The 2,500-nt window shown below is 50.6% G+C and overlaps 1 protein-coding gene across 22 annotated transcripts in view; it reads right to left on the minus strand.

Annotated features, from left to right (window-relative positions):
• Positions 1-2,500, minus strand: part of ptprsa (protein tyrosine phosphatase receptor type Sa) — a 449,805-nt gene that overhangs the window by 46,918 nt on the left and 400,387 nt on the right. For all 22 annotated transcript variants that reach the window (XM_046301062.1, XM_046301171.1, XM_046301161.1 and 19 more), the window contains one exon: positions 116-239. In XM_046301062.1, the coding sequence (XP_046157018.1) occupies positions 116-239 (124 nt within the window). The remainder of the gene's footprint in view (positions 1-115; positions 240-2,500) is intronic.

The raw sequence follows: 2,500 nt of genomic DNA on the forward strand, positions 1-2,500 counted from the left end.
TGGTCTCAACACCAATGACCTTTAAACCCTGGACAACAGGACAGAACAGACCAAATATCAAGTATTGAAGTTGCAATTGGGGGGTGAAAAGTGCCAAAAAGTGTTACGGTCTTACCTTCGATGGGTGCGAGGATGACGCGGGAGTGGTCGTAGGCGATGACGTTGGCGTAGCGGTTTTTAGGCTTGTTCACCTCCAGGTTGGAGTGTTCCCACGTAAACTGCTGGCCTGGATCGATGGACTGTGGGGACAGACGCGAACACACACACACACACACGCGCACGCACGCACGCACGCACGCACGCACGCACGCACGCACGCACGCACGCACGCACGCACGCACGCACGCACGCACGCACGCACGCACGCACGCACGCACGCACGCACGCACGCACGCACGCACGCACGCACGCACGCACGCACGCACGCACGCACGCACGCACGCACGCACGCACGCACGCACGCACGCACGCACGCACGCACGCACGCACGCACGCACGCACGCACGCACGCACGCACGCACGCACGCACACACACACACACACACACACACACACACACACACACACACACACACACACACACACACACACACACACACACACACACACACACACACACACACACACGTTTCAAGCCTGGACCAGAGGTTCACCTATGTGAGAATGCTGTTCATTGACTATACTGTAGCTCGGCGTTCAACACCATAGTGCCCACAAAGCTCATCATTAAGCTCAAGACACTGGGATTAAACACCTCCCTCTGCAACTGGATACTGGACTTCCTGACGGGCCGCCCCAATTTGGTGAGGGTAGGCAACAACACATCCGCCACGCATGCTTAGTCCCCTCCTATACTCCTTGTTTGCTGACGACACAACGGCGGTTGGCCTGATCACCGACTACAATGAGACAGCCTATAAGGAGGAGGTCAGTGACCTGGCAGTATGGTGCCAGGACAACAACCTCTCCCTCAATATCAACAAGACAAAGGAGCCGATAGTGGGCCCCAGAAAACCGAGGGCCGATCTCTCCTCCATTAACATCGACGGGGCTGTAGTGGAGAGGGTCGAGAGCTTCAAGGTCCTCTGTGTCCACATCACTAACGAATTATCATTGTCCACACACACCAACACAGTCGTGAAGAGGGCACGACAGCACCACTTTCCCTTCAGGAGGCTGAACAGATTTGGCGTGGGCCCTCAGATCCTCAAAAAGTTCTATAGCTGCACCATTGAGAGCATCTTGATTGGCTGCATCCCCACTTGGTATGGCCCGTAACTAGGCATTTCACTGTTAGTCTACACCTGTTGTTGGGAAGGGCCCGTAACTAGGCATTTCACTGTTAGTCTACACCTGTTGTTGGGAAGGACCCGTAACTAGGCATTTCACTGTTAGTCTACACCTGTTGTTGGGAAGGGCCCGTAACTAGGCATTTCACTGTTAGTCTACACCTGTTGTTGGGAAGGACCCGTAACTAGGCATTTCACTGTTAGTCTACACCTGTTGTTGGGAAGGACCCGTAACTAGGCATTTCACTGTTAGTCTACACCTGTTGTTGGGAAGGGCCCGTAACTAGGCATTTCACTGTTAGTCTACACCTGTTGTTGGGAAGGACCCGTAACTAGGCATTTCACTGTTAGTCTACACCTGTTGTTGGGAAGGACCCGTAACTAGGCATTTCACTGTTAGTCTACACCTGTTGTTGGGAAGGACCCGTAACTAGGCATTTCACTGTTAGTCTACACCTGTTGTTGGGAAGGGCCCCGTAACTAGGCATTTCACTGTTAGTCTACAAAGCATGTTACAAATAAAATGGTATTTGATTTTTATTTGACACACAATTAGACACCTTGAGAAAGTCAAAGAGAAAGACAAAGAGAAAGACAAAGAGAAAGACAAAGGAGAAAGACAAAGAGAAAGACAAAGAGAGAGGGAGAGAGGAAGAGGGAGAGAAAATAAGAACAGGGGAACAACAGCATCATTAGCAGCTGCTCGGTGCCTTGAAATAAGAACGTCTGTGCAGGTTAAAATTATTATTATTTTTTTTTAACCTTTATTTAACAAGGCAAGTCATTTATCAAGACCATTAAGACAGTCAGTGCATAATGGTAATAAAAACATTGATGAAGTTGGTGGCAGCTCTTCCCTTAGGGGGAGGGGGGGAGAGAGAGAGAGCGAGAGCGCGAGAATAAACCAGGTTCCTGGGCCCGATGCTGCTGGCAAGACAAATGCTGCCCACGCTCAGAATATCAAAATTCTGGATAAATATTCTATTCTTCTGTCAGGGTAATTTATTATTCCATTATGGTTTTTGGCGCTCGCTCTCAGGCGCTGGAGCTCTCCTGGCGCTGGCTTGCAGGATGTTTTTGGTTAGGTCCCGGCGCAGTGAACAGCGATTGGGGATAAATAAAGTCAAAATGGGAGCCTGAAGTAACAGTTTACCTGCAGTCATTACAGTGAAATAACAGGCAGCCAGCCAGCCCTGTACAAGGAGATCCTG

This window comes from Oncorhynchus gorbuscha, linkage group LG02, assembly GCF_021184085.1.
Source record: "Oncorhynchus gorbuscha isolate QuinsamMale2020 ecotype Even-year linkage group LG02, OgorEven_v1.0, whole genome shotgun sequence".
NCBI lineage: Eukaryota > Metazoa > Chordata > Actinopteri > Salmoniformes > Salmonidae > Oncorhynchus > Oncorhynchus gorbuscha.